Source organism: Phlebotomus papatasi, chromosome 2 (assembly GCF_024763615.1).
Source record: "Phlebotomus papatasi isolate M1 chromosome 2, Ppap_2.1, whole genome shotgun sequence".
NCBI lineage: Eukaryota > Metazoa > Arthropoda > Insecta > Diptera > Psychodidae > Phlebotomus > Phlebotomus papatasi.
In genome coordinates this window covers 39,730,056-39,746,655 of record NC_077223.1, presented here as the reverse complement: position 1 = coordinate 39,746,655, position 16,600 = coordinate 39,730,056, and the positions used below count along the sequence as shown (strand labels likewise).

The 16,600-nt window shown below is 35.0% G+C and overlaps 1 protein-coding gene across 3 annotated transcripts in view; it reads right to left on the bottom strand.

Moving 5' to 3' along the window:
• LOC129804096 (POU domain, class 6, transcription factor 1) overlaps positions 1-16,600 on the bottom strand; it is a 254,688-nt gene that overhangs the window by 152,814 nt on the left and 85,274 nt on the right. For all 3 annotated transcript variants that reach the window (XM_055851165.1, XM_055851166.1, XM_055851167.1), the window contains exon 3: positions 15,614-15,873. In XM_055851165.1, the coding sequence (XP_055707140.1) occupies positions 15,614-15,850 (237 nt within the window). In that variant the 5' untranslated portion in view covers positions 15,851-15,873. The remainder of the gene's footprint in view (positions 1-15,613; positions 15,874-16,600) is intronic.

Genomic DNA, 16,600 nt, shown 5'->3' with positions numbered 1-16,600 from the left:
CAATGCTTGAACTTTTAATTTCTTAATGCTAAGTATTTTCAAAAATTTGGCTTAAGATTTTATTTTTTGTAAGAGAAAAGTTTGGCAAAGTATCTGGTCATTTATATATATATATATATATATCTTTTTAATTTTGAATGATTTGCTTTTTCCGAGCTGGAGTTTAAACAGGAATGCCGGCTTCAGACTGGAGGTTTAGCCTAGTTCCCGAAGGTCTCAAGAATCTAAATGACAAGCAATTTTATTGATTTTTTAAGATGTAATGGATTATTTGCACTTAATATCCAATCATAAACAACAATTTTCCAAAAAATCACGCCTGATAAGGAATTAGAGGAGTTAAGCCAGATGGCTAAGGTCATTGACACACTTACGACTTAAGCCGAGAAGCGGCTTAGTGGTAAATGATAGAAATGTGGTTAAATCATTATTTGGCATATAATTACGCTAGGCCATTTCTTGGCTAATCCTCAAGTCTGTCAAGGCCCTAAGGCTTAGGTCTGAAGCCCGTATAAGAGACAACGACTAAGGCCGGCTTTAGATCTGAAACTACTGCCAGTTCCTCACTAGGATGGCTTTATTTTTTAACTGAGTATGAGCCAGAAATCTTTTCAGACCTAAATTGAGGCTTAGTGCTTAGATTCTGACAACATTGAAATCTGGCGGGTTGTCAAATGGCATTTTCCGGAAACATAAACCAAGTGCGTTGTCAAACGTTTATGCACAAAATTATTTCTCTCTCGAGTATGGTGGAGAAATTTCATTTTGCTCTTTTTTGTTATCTCAGCTTTTGGTTCAAAACATCATAAAACACTACCTGAATACGTGTATAATTTTTTTTATCTCTGTAATGACTGAATTTATGTTTCACTGTGTCACTGCAAGGATGCGTCATCATCGATAAGCCACTAACAAAACAATAAACCTTCGTTTCAACGAGGACTTATACGGGCTTCACCTAAAGGTCAAAATAGACACAGGGATCGGCTTAGGGATCAGCCCGATAAATGAGGATTGGTGTCGATACACGCACGGATCAGTCCATAATTTGGAGGATCAGTCTGATCTTCTAAATTCACGAGGTCTTGTGAAATTACGCGCAGGTGCTGAAAATAAAAAGCTTCACTTTGGGTGTTTTTGGTGCTTTTCGAAATGTCAATTGGATGAAAAAGCTGGAGAGTAATAATATGCAATGTTTCAAAATCTTAAAATGCATTAAGATTGAAGTAATGGGAAGGTCAGAGTGCTCCTTCCTGTACGAAAAATCCATTGATATTGCACTTACGAACTCTTTCAAAATGCAAAGCTAATCCTTAATCTAAATCCTCAGTGTATGATAGTTTGGGCTCAGCCCTTACCGCCAAATTTTTCGAGCTGACTATTCTCCAGGATCAGCCTGTGTTTATTTTCGGTATAAGGCTTGGCCATATGGCTTAACTTCTATAATTTCTTCTTAATCAAGATTTTTTGGAAAATTATCACTTAAAATTGGTCAACATGGGCAAATGATCCATTAGATTTTGAAAAACAAATAAAATTGATTGCTATTTTGAATTTTGAAACCATCGGGAATTGGGCTAATCCTTAAGTCTGAAGCCGGTCTTAAGTAAGTCTCCAAATTTTTGGGATTAGCCACAACTCGATCTTTTCAAACTATGACTTATACGCTAAGTCTCAGCCATAAGACTCTAGTCTGGAGCCCGTATAACGATCTTTTTTATTAAACAAGAGATTTGAAATAAATTGTCAAATTCGCTTTTACGGGAAATTGGGGCAGAAGTTAACATAGGGTAGCTGTAAAAACTGATTTTTATAACTTACTTATAAAAAACGCATACTGGGTTCTAAGCGATTTATCGAGGAGCCTTAATACACAAACGTGTACTCTCTTAAGTCCATTCTGTAGGTGTCAGAACTGATGAACTGACAGACTAGAATTTCTCGCAAAATGATAGTTTCTCAAAATTATAACAATATAATATTTTCTTGAAGGGATGAAGACAATTGAATGTAGGGAAAAAGCGCAATAGCGCAATATTTATTAGTTTTCTCTCTATTACTGCTCAAACTCCACGGATCGATTTTTTTACCCTCCAAAATTTCCATCTACCACCTCCCGGGGACTACTTTTCTCAACAAATCTTCGCGTTTCAGACGATTTGTGACAAATTACGTCATTCTGTTTGTCCATCTGTCAGTCAGTCAGTCCGGCTGTCATCCGTTTTAGAGGCCAAACGGTTAAATATAGCGACTCGGGATCTTCGGTTGACCCTCGCCCCCCATAAGTCGACCCAAGAATCGTTAAAATAAAATACCCCTCATTTCGCCTCACCGTCCGCACCCCATCCAAAACTTTTTTTTTTTTTTGGATTTCTCAAAAACGCGTTGTGTATTTTTTTCATTTTTGAATATGTTTTAGAGATTACCCAGGCAGACATTTGACGATGTACGAAAATACCGTTGAATCATTCCTAATAACGGTTTTTCACGGCCAAAGGTTAAAAAGGCTCTAGAGACCTCATTTATCAAGCAAATGGGGTAATGTTTGGGCTTGTTGGAAAGGTCTTGGAATTTCCTGTAAAACTGAACCAGAGGCAATCGGTTCTGAACTGGTAATAAACAGGTTTGAAACCCATAACTAGGCACTGTTTTGTGTGATTTATAAATCGGTTCACAACGGTTCTAAACCGATAATGAACCTGTTATGATCCGATAAGCAATTTTTGTCCGAAAATCAATTCTTTTGCTCTTAGAACTATTTTGGAATTCTTTAGAGTTACTTATGAATCGGTTTAAATTCGTTTACAACCGGTAAAAAGTAGATTTTAGGTATAGCATCAAAGTCACGAGTTCGAGCATTTCGCAAAAATTTGGGACGCTTTGCCACCCGTTTTTTAATATTATAATGATATACAGTAGACTCTCGCAAATTTGGCTCTTTTAAGATCGGGCTACTTTTTAATTCGGGGGCAGCGGTTACATTTGAAAATAGTTTGTTGTCATTTTTCAAGTTTGATTATGATTATCAAATGAATCAAATATGCTCAAATTTGGCATGGTTTGTCTTTTGATGTGATTTTGCATTATTGAGGAATTTTCATGCAATTTACTTTATACATATGAGTGTGTAAACTCAATATTTATATGCACATGAATAAAAAATCGTTGCATTTCAAAAAGCTTGTCGCCCGAATTTCTGTCTAATTCGTCTGACATTTCGGTCCCATATGCCCGAATTTGAGAAGGTCTACTGTAGTGTGTTATTTTATCAAAATATGTAAGTGAACAGTGAACATGTCCATTACAGTATGATATCTTAAATGTCTGAGTTCACTTGTCAATTTGTAATTATAACCTCAATCTGTCAAGTACCCTTAGCGCCATCTCTGGCAATTTGACCTGCTTTCATTTGGCCAACATTGAAAATATAATGCAATTTATGGAGATCAATCTCATTAAAGGGCTTATCCACACCACCATCTAGGTTTCCTTCCATTGTCAATTCATCCTCGAATGAGATATTGTTCGAGGCTGGATGAATGTTGTGCTGCTGTAGTGAATATCTCCGGGAAACTTCTCATTTACATTCGGCGGGTGGCAAATTGGGGGCTTTTGAGCACCCAACCCCCCCCAAACCCACCTAATTTCACGCTGTCTCGCATCCCAAAAAGCAGGATCGCCACACACCATCTTCCGTTCCATGTTAATCCAGTCCACGGTAGATTGAGGGACCAACATTGCACAGGAGATACGTGTGAAACTATTTTGGGGAACGGGGGAGGTGGTGGGTGGCTTGTGTGTGTGACATTTTCGGCACTAGAAACATCCACAGAAGGATAGCAAGAGCGAGAGAGAGAGAGAGAGAACGAAGCATTGTCTAAAGGACAATTTATCACGCTTGACTCGCTACTAAAACTTAAAATAGCCTCTAACATTTTGTGCTAATATTGCTACCATGTAATTATTACCATCAACAATTATTCCCTGGGTATCTAACACAACATTTGTGGGATCTTTCACATTTTTTTTCTTGTTCAGGCTTTCTGTACATCCGTATTTTTGGTATTTAGGTTTTTCTCTTTTGTTTAACGTAAACTTTTCAAATTATAACGATTTTCCTTATTTGAATTGATATTTTTGCTCTTGAAATATAGTTAGGTATATTCATTTAAAATTATCTAATTTCTACAAAAGGTAAAATATAATGAAAGCCTTAAGAACCGTTCTTATGGCACCTTCTAAGGCGACTAAATGGCAAGTTCAGGGGCCAAAAGGGTGATCCATCCCAAAAGTGCGGTTGACTTCCAAACCAAACAGAGACTATACAGAGAGTGTTTGCCTTTACATATTCTCAGCTCCATTTTCAGTATTAATAGTGGTCAGTTTGTACATAAGTGCTCATATTGTGGAGCATGTTTTTACTTCTCATTCTCCAAAATATGTACACATATATGTACTATCTTCAGCAGGAGGTCCAGTGTGTGAATGTGGTTTTCTTTGCGATACATCAAGTGCGATTTGAGAGTGTTTACCGCCCTTTTTAGAGCTGCTTAGACGCCAAAAAGAGACACAGAATTCTTGATAGAACCCCAAGTGCACCTCAACCCCTTTATTCGTCTTTCAGCGATATTTACTGGGAAGTGAAAGGGTGTGACGCTTCCCAAGTTCCGTACACCATTCCATGAATTTACCATCAAACCCTCCTTCAACAAAGCTAATTTTCGTATGCATAAACATGCTCATAAATTTTAAGGTGGACACAAAACTGCAAAATGGGTGGAGGTGTAAATGAGTCCCTAGATTTTTGCTCTTGTCGTCTACCTTCTTTTCTATGCTTGTGCCTTTAGTGAAAAATTCACATAAAAATTCCTGGTAATTGTCATAATTTCACCAAAGTTCAAGTGGCGAATTAATGTTAAATTCGGAGGAAAGAACACTAACTGTTTCCTGTTTTGTTGCTTAATTTCTTGCTAAACGAGGGAAATTCATATATTTTTTTGCACATTCACTTGAATTGCTACTTTGCCGAACAGAGACACTAATAAATATTTGAAAATGTTCACCACAAGAGGGAGGTATTTATACTCCATTGACGAAACGATAGGAGATATCGACTTATAGATTTTTGAAAACTCATCTAACTCGATTCAAGACAGCAGTAAATGACTACGATAATTGAAGATGGAAAAACTATTTTAATAATCTCTTAATCTCATGAAAAGCTTTTCTCCTGGCGTCTCTTTTACAGTCATTTAGTCTAGACTATAATCATCCCAAGATGCCTACACAAGTCCAAATATAAAATGTCCCACTTTAATTAATTAATTAATAATAATAATTTCAATTGTCACTCTCATGATCATTTTCCATTCACGATGCCCCAATGTATTAAAAGCTGTGAGTGTGATAATTTATTTGATAGACTCTCTTATGCGTTGGTGGCAATTTTAAACACACTCACACACATTTGAGCATTTTAATGGTAAATATTAAAAAAAATAAATAAATAAATAGAAGTGAGATCCACTTGATGGTGTTCATAAGAACCTCTTATTATAAGCGAATTTATTCTTTTGAGCCCATTTTTGGCATTTAATTGCCCCCCTATTCATCATGAGATCTCCACTCAGGCCCCCAAATAGCATCTTCCAATGCGCAAAATTATTGAGCTATAAATCATCGTTGCATTCTAAATATTTTACCATTTGGGATATCTTTTAAAAGACCATTTTAGATTGCTATTTAATGTGAATTTCCATGGAGATGCATTCCCTTTCTAATTTTTGGATTTTAGTTAATTATTGGGCTGTTATGCTCGAAATTTTTGTTAGCGAATGAGGTTAAATATTGGATTTCGTAACTTTTATTTTTACTCATCCCATAAGGTTGTCTTGTGAAATGCTAAATTAGAGAAGAGGAAATTCATATCGTCGCTTGAATCAGCAATTATCGTAACTTATGGTGCTATTCCAATGAAAAAGTGACCATGTTTTTTTTAGCACATTACTGTTCACAAGTACTAAAAAGACCATGTCTGTTCTCATACGTCATTTCAAGGAAAATAATGAGTAGAGAATATTAATGCTGCTCACTGACTTTTCACCACTGAGAATTCACGGGAAAACTCATGGAAAACCTGGGAAAACCCGCGGTTGAGGCTAAAGTTGCCAACTCCCTGCCATCCAACTGCAGCACGCCACCAAGTTGACATTACAGGTTACTCCACACTGACTGAATGTCAGATGCCATTGTGATCGGGTGAAAGCTTGCTCGGAGGGAATATTCGAATTCGGATTTCGGTTCAACTTTTCTTTTTGTGTCGGTTTCTGTCATGACTTTTTGGTGATTTTGAAACAGGACGAGGACTGGGGAAAATGTGAAGTTTTTGTATAAAGAGAAGAACCTTACATCTTGTCAATCATAATACAGAAAATATAGAAAATACTATGAAAGTGAGAACATTAAATTAATCTTGTCGATTTCTCAACCGAAATCCGAATTCGAATATTCCCGCCGTGCAAGTTTTCACTCGATTACAATGCCATCTGACATTAATTGAAATAACATGTGGGAACAGTCATGGTCTTTTTAGTACTTGAGAACAGTAATGTGCTTAAAAAACATGCTCATTTTTTCATTGGAATAACACCATTACTAGACACTTAAGTCAGCAATTTTTGTACAGCCTACGCATTTTATATTGTTTCAAGAATTGTTAATATAAGTGATGAGGAAATTATCATGCTTAGGGAAGATATAAATAAATAAATAGTTTCGATTTAGTACAAGAAAATTTCATCCTGTTATACTTCTACTGTTTCAATGCTAAACTTGCTTACACCGTTTACACGGTTTACACAAAATTTGATTATCTATAAAATACATGCACCACAAAGTAATGTAAATTTTTCCGTGTAATTGGTATAACCTGTTTCAAAAAAAGTTTCCAAAAATTTATTTTAGACCACACCCTCATTAGCAATTATATCCAAAGTAAGATTTTATGTTTTTAATATTTAATAGGATAGTAAGGGTGAAGTTATCACTTATAAGGCTTATCGACAGCTGTCAGTAATATTAAATTTTTACCTAAAACAGATTTTGAAAAATAACAAATTACTAATAACATCATAAAATACCGGTTTTATGATTTTCTGAAATCTATTTTAAGTAAAAAAGTAAGATTTATGCAAGCTGTCCACGAGTGTATAATATTCATAAGTAATAACGTAATGCTACTGTATCATCTTTTAACCAAATCACTTTAGAAGTAGTTCCGCAAGTTACCTCTAAGACAGTAAATGTAGAAATAATATTGGTATTTAATCATTGGAATTTTAATGAAAGGAATCATATTGATATCAGTTTTCGGGAATACGTTTAATTTCGTTTAAGTTATGCCGGCTTCAGACTGGAGGTTTAGCCCAGTTCCCGAAAGTCTCAAGAATCTAAATAACAAGCAATTTTATTGAGTTTTCAAAATCTAATGAATCATTTGCCCTTATAATCCAATCCTAAACAACAATTTTCTAAAAAAAACCCTGCCTGATTAGGAATAAGGTGAGTTAAGCCAGATGGCTAAGTCTTAGGTCTGAAGCCCGCCTTTTAGAATATTAGGTTGATGGCAATCCTAGGCAATAAGCAAATTTCGTAATACCACGCCCACTAAAGGAGCAAGTTAATATGGTTAGTTACAGACTTTCTAAAAATCTTATAATATCCGTGTAACAAAAGCATGAAATTTTAAAATCGCAACTTTAATTAAACATTCGTCCTATACGAGGTCCGATCTAAGATTCTTTATAAGGATGGAGTTTACTCCAGAGCTCAAATATTATCTCCGTGCGTAATATTAAAAAAAAAACAAGGAAAAAGTACCAGTATAATAAGAGTTACATAATATCTTCATATAGTACTTGCTTTGAGATTTAGAAAGAGAAAAAGTATAGATTTTCAGAATATTCTCCATATAAGAAACCCTAAGTTTAAGCTCATTTAAACTAATCTCAAGATAAAGAGGATGTTCGGAGTTGAATAAATGAGGGTGTTCTATGGTGAATAAAATTTTCAAAATTATCCTTAAACTTGTACTTAAAATTAATGGTGAGCTATTTGACAAAGTCCAGAAGTTACTACTATCCACTCTCAGACTCCCCTCTCCCTCTCTTCACATTATTTTCTGAAAACTGAAATTATTTATGTAAATCCAGGGTGGTGGTCACTCTCGGACAAACATTTCTTGGGTGAGAGTGACAGCAAATCCTGCCACTTAGTTATCTTCTTTGCCAAGGAAGATGGAGTCCATGTGTGTATGTTCAGAAGGGTCAAATGAATTACTGTACTGAGGATGGGTGTGTGGGGGTTTGAGAACTTAAATCAGTGTCTTTCCTCGACACATCTCCCTTAACCCATATCCATCACCCAACCCTTGAGAAATCTCAGCTATTTTCTCTACACAAGTCTCAAAAATACCCACTTCGAAAAATCGTCAGGACAATTGGGCCTGGGCAAAAGCGAATGTCGCCACAGCGAATTGTAGGCCATTCATCAACATCGCCAGACGCCAACCGTCAAAAGCCACCAATTACGGACACGTGAATCCATCAAAATATGTAAATTTTGCATATAATTTCTCATTTTGATTAGCCGATTAAAATGATTTCAAGTGCCAAATGTACTCAATTGAGCACGTGTTGTGCTTCCACACAAACTCCCCCAAACCCAACCAAAAAGCACAAAATCACTGAGCGCCAATTCGCGGGTACACTAATTACCACACTCAGAGAGTCGCATGCAACCCCCCAGGATTCATTTTTGGCGCCACAACTGCACATTTGTGCACCTCTCAATGGAATCACCTTTTTCCGCCCCAAGAGTTCTCCGCTTACGAAGGAAATGTAGTCAATTGAGCGAGAATTTTTACTACCAGGAGAGTTTGTGCTTCATTATTATTTGAAAAGAACTCATGAGTTTGTAATTAGTAATTTACAGCAGTACTTCGAGAGTTCTTAATCAGCTCTAAACTAAGCAGAATTAATTAATGCATTAAGACCGGTTCATAAAATCGATCGATTTTTTTTAGCTGGATGATACTCATTGCAATCTCACCTTCTGTGGTTCAAAATGTGAAATTAATCCATTTAATCAATTCTTTAGTCCAAACTAATGGCAACACCATAACTTCTGGAAGTAAACATCAGTGCCACGGACAGGTCGCTCTAAAGAAGTTGAAAGATGGGTGATACCTTCAACTTCAATTCCCCATTTTCCCTTTAAAATTTATATTATAATATTTGGATGAGTCCATCAGGACTAATTCAGTAAAGACCTGTACAGACGTACGTAGCCAAAAGGGAGACAATTAACGGATTTGTAGTTGTATTTCCTTCCCGTCAAATCATTGCTCTACCTGCCGATTTTACTCGGAGGTTTTTTGAATTGTAACGGTATATTCTAGTACATTCAGAGAAAATCTGTAGATCTTCGGCAGAAATTCTGCTGAAAATCTACAGATTCTCGGCAGAATTTCTGCAAAGGAAATCTGCATAGTCTCCATTGTCTCAACAAGAATATTGTTGATTTATCAAGAAACTGTAGAAGTTACAAAGAAAATGGTATGCTCTACTTAACAAGCATTACCGATTGAACATTTTAGATAACTAAAAAGATGCAAGCAAAAATACTAATTTCTTAAAAATCGCCCATGGAATGATACAAAAACACGAAATTTAGGTCGACACTCTGCTTAAAGTTTTCGCTTCACTATTCTCTACTTATAACACGGCGTCGCAGAATTCTTTATTTTATATAAACACTGTGATATCACCAAGAATAACTCTATTGAATTTTGCAAATTTCAGTGAAAAATATTCCATATTTTCAGACACAGCTGTCTGTCAAATTCGTGAGAGTATGCACCAGGATTCGTCAGAAAATCTGCAAAAATTTCTGACGAATTTTATCCTAAGCCCAAATAAAATTCGTAGGAATATCTACAGATTTTTCGGCAGATTTTCGGCAGAGATGTAGAAATTTTCTGCCGAAATCTTAAAGATATCTGACGAAATTATTTGACGGGTTGATAACTAAGACATCTGTTGGGTCTGTAATAAGTAATTTCTGTAAAATGGTCCTCATACTTATATGGATTTCAGACTGGAGACTCAGACTCACATAATCACACCGATTATTACATTAATTCACTTATTGCTTCTCCTTCAACTTCTCTGATCCGGGCTATAAAAGGCCAAACTTGACCGAATTTTATCATTGATGTTCTCTAATTTTTTTTACATAGGTCTTCTATATCCAACTTATTTAGAATAAATACCACTCGCACTAATGATAACCCAGATGAACTTATGGCATCAAAGGATCTTTGAATTAATGTAATACATACTAGAAATTTGATAATTTTGGTCTGGATATTTAAGACCAGACCAAAGAGAGAGTGGAATAGACTTATGCAAATCTTATGAAAAAGAAAGGACGCGAATTTGGTTTTAATGAAATTTGACTGATCTAAAATTTATACTGGAGCCATTAATCATGAATTTAAGTATCCAAGTTAGACTAAGAACATATGGTTAGGAAACAATATAGTACAAGCGTGGAAGAACCGTTGAAACCGAATAAACGTCAAATGAAACGGTTTGCGGAATCTTTGTTTTTTCCATTTTTGTTTTTTACACTTTTGTTTTTCCCAGTTTGTCTTTGAAATCTTTGTCTTCGATAATTTTTTTTTTTGGAAACTTTGTCCTTGGAAATCTTATCTTTCATATATTATTAGGGAAATTTTTGGAAAGTTATAAAATATACTTGTGCAAAATGTGTTATGGACAAAATTTACGAAAATTGTGCAAAATGTATGAAAGACAAGATTTCCAAAGACAAAGTTTCCAAAAAACAAAAATTACCGAAGACAAAGATTCCAAAGACAAACTGGGAAAAACAAAAGTGTAAAAAACAAAATGGAAAAAACGAAGATTCCCGATCCCAAAATGAAACATGTACGTCAATGGTTAAAGCGCTACCAGAACAAACTTATTTTGACGTTTATTCGATTTCAACGGTTCTTGCACATCTCTGGAATATAGCATGCAAAGGAAATGCATTATTATGATTAAAATGTGATATTTATCGGAGACATAATTTTTTTTTCGATGTCATGGTATTTTCTGTCATTGTCAAATTTAAATTCATAAATATAACTGTTAAAATCTATAATTAACAATGAAGAGTAAAGCTCAACAATACTGGAACGAATTTCACGTGATAATTTTAAATGCAAAAACATGCAATGTCGGCAATTTATAATGAAATTTCCTCCTGTTGTGTAAGAAAAGGGGGTATGAGGCAAATTTCCATCAACTTCTTTGGTTGCATTTTGGGGTTTTGGGGGTGAAAACTTCACAACTAATATAGCGTTCATAAACATCCTTCTGGCATTAGGAAACACTGGCCAACAAGACGATGTGAGAGAAACTTTAAACTCTGCCATCGTCCACTTACAATATTGGTGATGTTTCTCATAACATGGACTTTTATATATGAAGGGGTCTATGTGTGTATTAAATAAGACTAAAGCCACACATTGATGGATGGACGGTAAACCCATGGGTTTCTCTTGTAATAACAGCAAACTAGCCCGCAACATCAACAACAATGCCTTTCGTCCTACATTTTAAGACGAAGGGCTAGTTTGGAGTACTTTTAAGGGGTAAGGGCATGGGGATGCTTCCAAAAGAAGGGGTATGGTATGTTATTTTACGCTGACCATTGTCCACCCACTCATGTTTTCCGCCCAAAAACCCCAGAGTCCAGGGTTTTGGTGATGGGGTTTGAAGGGTGTTTTGAATGGGAGGGGAGAGGGGTTGAAAGCAGACCAGAATCTTCCGCCTTTTGCTCCAAGAGATTCTAATGAGTTGAGTAGAGTTCCGGACTTGCACATCTCTCGGACCATACCCCCTGAGTACTAGGCGGTATGAGGATATAAGGGTGTTGGGTGTATTATTAGAAGACAAACGGAAGGATGACCAGCGGTGTTAGTTAGTTTTAGTTCCGTCTTACTTGTTCTCCTCCATTATTGATTAGACAAACTTTATGATCTCATTATGTTCCAAGAGAGAGAACCAGGCAAAGTTCCTCTTTTCTTCACCATCCACTATACCCACCTAAACCATACCACCTCAAATTTTCCACACATATATATATCAGGAGAAGCACAACTGACCACCATTTGAAGGTTGGGACTTTATGTCTTCGTCTTTCAATATTATAGACGTTGTTATAATAATATCATGTACATTGCACGATGCTATTGAGAGTGTGAGATGAAAGTTTCACTCTTCACTTAGTCCATCCCTTCAATACACCCCATATACTCCTAACTCACCCTAGTACCACAGACTGAGCCAAGATGATGGACACAAGTCATAGTTGGAGCGCCACCACAATAGAGAATAATTTAATAGATGGAGCTCAATTAATACACACCGTCCACATCGGACCCCAACTACTATAAGTCCTCCACAAGGAATCTTAATGGGAGCAATGGGGGGTTGGCTCAAGGCCTCAACTTGTCGATGTGGAAGTTAATATAAATTTATAACAACGGGATGGACACAACTAATTCATCCACCTCACTGTCCGACAACTTCCGGGACTCTGTCCGCAGACCTTTCCAAATTTCCAACCATTTATCAGCTAAGACGAATTTCCCAAGAAGCTTCTTTGGCAGATGGATATATATTTGAGATAGTGGGATGGGAATCTTCGAAAATCCCTCGCAACCCCTTCAAAGTTCAGGTAAATTAGGGTGTCTTCGTTAAAATATTGGGGTTGATTATAGGGCTAGAAGAACTGGTATGAGTTTTTATATAAGAATCAGCATTAGAAATTTTATTGATTATGTATTTTTGAGTAAATATAATTTTATAATTTTGTAATTCACTTAATAAATCACACAGTAAAAAAATTTTAGCTGCTTTACCATGATTTTCATTGTAAATTTTACATTAAACATGTAATCCTGTGTACTATAATACACATTTGTGTAATTTGTACACATTTTGTCTGAAAACTCTGTAATTTGTACACATTTTATTTGACAACTGTATAATTTTACACGGAACATGTAAGAAAATATACAAAACTGTGTAATCATTCCCAGTTGATTGCACGGTTTAAAATTACATAAAATTTAATTTACACAATTTCAGATTACACGTTTCGTTGAAATACATAATTTGTGTAACTTTACAAGAATAATCGTGGTAAAAAAGCAAACCAACGATTATCCTTGTAATTTTTTTTACTGTGCAGCTATATACTATTCATAAATAAACTATACGTGTATGTTTTGGTACCGGTCTAAGAACTAAACGGGCAGTGAAAACGATTTTACAATCTCTTAAGTAAAAGCGTGATCGGCATAACTGTCAATTATTGACTTTTAATATCGTATTATTTTTTTTTGTAAATCGATAGATGGAAGCATTATTGTTGTGGATGGCATCATAAATGGACGTCGAATTTGAATCTCAGAAATATGTACGTTATCCACTATGAATTCATGAAGGGCGTTTCTCTAAAAGACTCTTTGTCTCAGTTTTCAACCCAAAGGACTAAAAATTTGTTACAGTATATTCCCTTAAATTTGGGCATTTGGGACCGAAATGTCATCCGAATAAGAGAGAAATACGGGCATCAAATTGTTTGAAATGCAACGATTTTTTGTTCTTCCGCATACTCATACTAAGTTCACATATTCGTATTTATGGTAAATTTCATGAAACCCCCTTTATAATGCAAAATCACATCATAACTAAGACGAAACATGCAGAATATTATCTTCATTCGAAAACTTAAAAAATGTCAATAAACTCTTTTCAAATTTAACTGATGCCCGAATTAAAAAGTAGCCAGATCTTAAAAGAGCCGAATTAGCGAGAGTCTATTGTAATTTGTTTAAGCGGAATCCAACCTTAAAATTGTGACAAGAAATAGCACCTAGAAAGAGCACAAATACCTCTCCGATAGAAAATCCCTATTGATAATTTTTCCAAATGTTGAAATTTATTTAATTTAGGGTCGAAGGAACACCTCTTGGGACTTTAAGAAATCGTATCAGAACAGGACCTAATGGAACCCTATTTCACATAATTTGAAGACCTGTCCTTATAGAAAAGATAGTTTAATGAAAAAATAGTGATATTACTTGTATTTTATTAGATTATTAAATAAGTTTCATAAATTTAGATTGATCTTTGAGAATAAAAACGGAAAATTTAACGGTAGTGGATCAACCCAAGTTATTATACACTCAAACTTTAAGATTATCGATTAGAGGTTTTCTACATAACATTTTTTGGATAAATATTCTTAGAGGTAAGTCTAAAACTATTTTAGGCTTTATCCTTAGATCCTTCAGAATTAATAAATTTTAGTGGGTGGCTAGTCTACACCATGAACATACCACAATATACTTCCATTGTCAAATGGATAATGAAGGTATCGAACTTTATATTTTTTCTTAAAGGGGGTGTAGCCTAAATAAATTAGTGGGCGGGGTTTGTTTTTTAATTTAAAAGTTTAAAAAATCTAACTTCTAGGTAAAATGTAAAATTTTGCAACTACATTATTATTCTAAAAATATAAGTTCATAAGTTTAAAAATCTTCTTAGTATCTTAAATTAAAAGAGGCGGTTCCTCAATTCTTTTCAGAAAAAATAATTTTGAATAGTTTTATGCTTGTAAATATAAAATATATTGTATTAGAGAAAGATGGAGCAGTTTCCAGTAGCCGAAGTCTTCTTTTCTTAAATTCATATGCCAAATGATTATGTATTATATCGTCGGCTCCGTACAAAACTATTGTAAGTTTACTTACGGTAGTTTAAAAAGATGGTATCTTTGAATGCGTTAACCTTAAATCTGCATTTCTACAAAATTTTATATTAATTAAGTTACTTCTGGAAATGTTACCAGAAAAAGTCTGAAAACTACTTGACAAAATTTTCGAACTTTTGCTCACAATTTTATTTAAAATAGTTTAAAAATAACGTCAACTAGAAAATATAATAAAAATAAGTATGATAAAATAGTTTCAGAAGTTGAAATTATAATAAATTGGTGTGAAATTAATAATATCAATATTAGCTGTCAAAATTTATACCTATCACCTGAAAAGTTGTATTTTAGACTTACAATGGTCTTGTTTGGAGCCGACGATATTAAATGTGATTAGCTTGTTTCTTTTTGGGTTATTTGAAAATATACACCGTATACGGCATATTTGCCATATTCTAATTATTTAATATTCCAAAATTTAATATTTTCGACCTCTGAAACCTACCCAACCTCCTCTATAATATTTAACCCTTTCCATTATCACATAATTTTGACTTTCCGCGTTTCAACCTTCACTTTCCGATGCAATGAAGCTAAGAATTAATTGCCACACATGAACAAAGCCCCTGTGGCAAAAAAGGTATCACCCTGATAAATTCTGATCACGCTCTTTGGCAGAAATTAATGATCAATCATATTTTCGGCAAATGATTAATTTTAGTATATAATTTTTTTCGCAGGTTAATTGAGAGAGTGGACTCACCTCTGATTTCAAATTGATTGGCTGCTGCTGCAGAATCGTTGGTGATGACGATGTGGATGATGGTGTCATGATGTTGTTGGTATTTGATGACTGGATTGACTCCAGTTCACGCTTGATGACACCCAAAGTGGGTCCCGATGATGATTCACAGGGCATTACAGTGCCCCCAAGCATCGCAATGGGTTCGCCACTGCCACTATTGCTATTTTCAGCCGCTTCCTCGCAACCCTCAGCCATATCAGACTCGCATCCCGACTCGTCTGTAAATCCAGAAAAGCCAAACTAACTTTAGAATACTAGTGTTAACAAAAAAATCGAAAGCATAAGGGTGATATTATTGATGATGCAAAAAAAATAATTAATCGCACTCGAGCGTCAAAATGAATGGCAAGCGTTCTTTTCCCCGTTGAAATTCGATATTTGCAATATATCGACTGGGGGTTGATTTGCAGCCCTAATCATGCAAAAAAATTACATCCCCTAGTCAAAGAGATGCATTTCAGCGATAGAGCACATTGAAAAGAGACAGAAGGATTTCAGGCATCATGACTTTCTCACAAAAGGGAGGAAAATATTTTGCGGCAAAAATGAGGGCAGTGCATAAAAAACGCAGTTGGGAAATTATTCAGGGAGGGGATTTAGTTCGATGAACTATGATTTATTTTGAACGATCTTTAGTTTTTTTTTATTATGATTTTGTGGACAAAGTCAATTGCACGTTATTCGAAATAGAAAGGATACAGGATGCAATTTTTTCGACAGAAAATTTGATTTTTCTATTAGGCCTCTACGTATTAGCGAAAAATACTCGACTGTCCATATTAAAACAAATTGCCTGCGCTGGTGTAGGAAAATCTATCAAAATATGGGTCATACATTTCTCTAGTGTGTATAGACCATTACAAATACACTATATAATATTACAATAAAATTATAATTAATCAAATTACTAAAATTAAACTGTGTCAAAAAGATCCTAAAAAAGAT